The 1,980-nt window shown below is 67.8% G+C and overlaps 1 protein-coding gene across 1 annotated transcript; it reads right to left on the reverse strand.

The window, feature by feature from the left end:
* IUM83_01327 (RING-H2 finger protein ATL81) lies at window positions 1-1,650 on the reverse strand (the record flags this gene model as incomplete). The annotated part of the gene is made up of 1 exon (XM_067925172.1): window positions 1-1,650. One exon carries the CDS (start codon window positions 1,648-1,650, stop codon window positions 1-3), a length of 1,650 nt encoding a protein of 549 aa, XP_067797325.1.
* Window positions 1,651-1,980: the final 330 nt, after the last annotated feature.

Raw genomic sequence — 1,980 nt, forward strand, 5'->3', positions numbered from 1 at the left:
CTACATGATACAGCACTCGCCTTCAGCCTCCTCCTCGGCTTCCTCGGCCTTGTCCTTGGCCGCGGCCTCGCGGCGCTTCTTGTGGCTCGACGCCTCCTTGCACGGGCAGGGCAGACTCGCCGCCACGCCGGCGAAGTAGCAGCGGCCGCAGTCGTGGCAGTGCACGTCGCGGTGGTCGCAGCAGCGCTTGCAGATGGCGCAGTGGTTGCGCGGCGTGCGCTCGCTGTCCAGCAGCTTGTTCATGCACCACGAGAAGTCGTACCGCCGCTTGCACGGCGCGCACGCGTAGCCCTGCACGCAGTCGACGACCTTGATGGTGGCGTCGCAGCACGGCACAGCCACGGGCTCCTGCAGCCGCTGCACCATGTCCCTCGTCTTGGACACGTTGTGCATGAAGCAGTCGTCCTGCAGCAGCGCGTCGATGTCGGCGCCCGCGGCCTTGACCATCAAGAACGGGTTCTTGCACGACGTGCAGCGGCACGAGGCGCCGCACATGCCTCCTTCCTTCACGCAGGCGCAGCGTCCGTTCCTGCAGCCTCCCGTGCATCGGCACGAGACCACACGGGGGGCCACAGGCGGCGAGGCTCGCACCGCCTGAAGATGCGGGTGGTGGTGGCTGTGCTGAGGCGGCACAGGCACCTTGAACGCGGGCTCCGACGTCCTCACAGCAGCAGCAGCAGCAGGAGACGCCGCCTGCTGTGCGTCAGGCTTGGGGGCAATGTGCACCATCCTGACGGGCGGTACAGCGGGGGCGGGCGGCATGACGGGCGGGGCCAAGCCCTGGTTCAGCACGTTCCAGTAGTTGGGCATGGCGGACGCGGCCGGGAACTGCTGCGGCGCCAAGCCGCCGCTGTACGTGTTGGCCACGTCCTGCGGGCGGTGGTCTCCGCCGTCCACGAGCTCGTCCAGCTCCATGTCCATGGCGGTTGCCTCCTGCTTCATGTCGAGGCCGAAGCCGGCGTCGTCCAGCGCCGCCAGCTCCATGTCGGCGTCGAAGTCCTCGCCCAGGAACGACATGAGCTGGTCCGAGTTGGCCAGCAGCGGGTCGTCCAGCGCCTGGACGTCGGCGGCGCGCGGGGCGGCCAGCAGCTCGTCGTCCATCTCGGCCATGATGGCCTCCAGCTCGTCCGCGGGCGGCGCCAGCTGCACCTTGTCCACGGCGCCGCGGCACAGCGGGCACGAGCGGTTGAGCCGGAACCAGCGCAGGAAGCAGCTGGGGTGGAACGTGTGGCCGCACGCCTGGATCTGCGCCTGCGCGTTGGCCGAAAGGCACACCGAGCACTCGAGGAACGACGGCGGCAGCGCGCCCGCCTGCTTGCGGATGGCCGTGCAGGCCCGCGCCACCTCCGCCTCGAACAGGTCCACGCCGCTCTCGGCCGCGAAGTCGCGCGGCCGCTTGCCGGCGAAGGTCATGGGAGTACCGGTATGGGTACTGGTAGTACCGGTATGCGGCTTGGGGTAATTGTAGGGCTGGGGTTGGGGCTTGCCGCTCGCGTACGCCAAGGCTTGCTGGTGCTGCTGCGGGGAGAGCGACTGCGCGCTGTTGCTCTCGTAGATGTAGCGCAGACTCGAGTCGGCGCAGAAGACGCTGCCCGAGGCCTGCTGGCCCCAGCCGTCGGCCAGTACGCGCTGCTGCTGCATGCCGTCCATGGTGTGCTGCTGGTGGGAGACACCCCTGCGGTTATCTTGAGCTCACTATGGTCGCCACCTTTTGCTCTGCCCTTCACGCCGCCACGGGAAGTTCTAAAATGACGCCTATAACGCGCCTGGTACAGAGGGTTCTGGAACTCGGCAACCCACGCGGTATCGCGTGCGGTCCAGAAACCGACGCGGCGATTGCCTGGAACTTCTGATCCCGCACGGCGGGTGCACGACGGGTTCAATTATGTGGTTTCGGAGGGGAGAGATCGGTACTGACGCGGTGTGGAGCGAGGACGGCGAGCGATCGGGTCTCGCGGGTCCTGGAGAAAACGGCGAGAA

Source organism: Phytophthora cinnamomi, assembly GCF_018691715.1.
Source record: "Phytophthora cinnamomi strain GKB4 chromosome Unknown Contig14, whole genome shotgun sequence".
In the NCBI taxonomy this organism is placed as follows: domain Eukaryota; phylum Oomycota; class Peronosporomycetes; order Peronosporales; family Peronosporaceae; genus Phytophthora; species Phytophthora cinnamomi.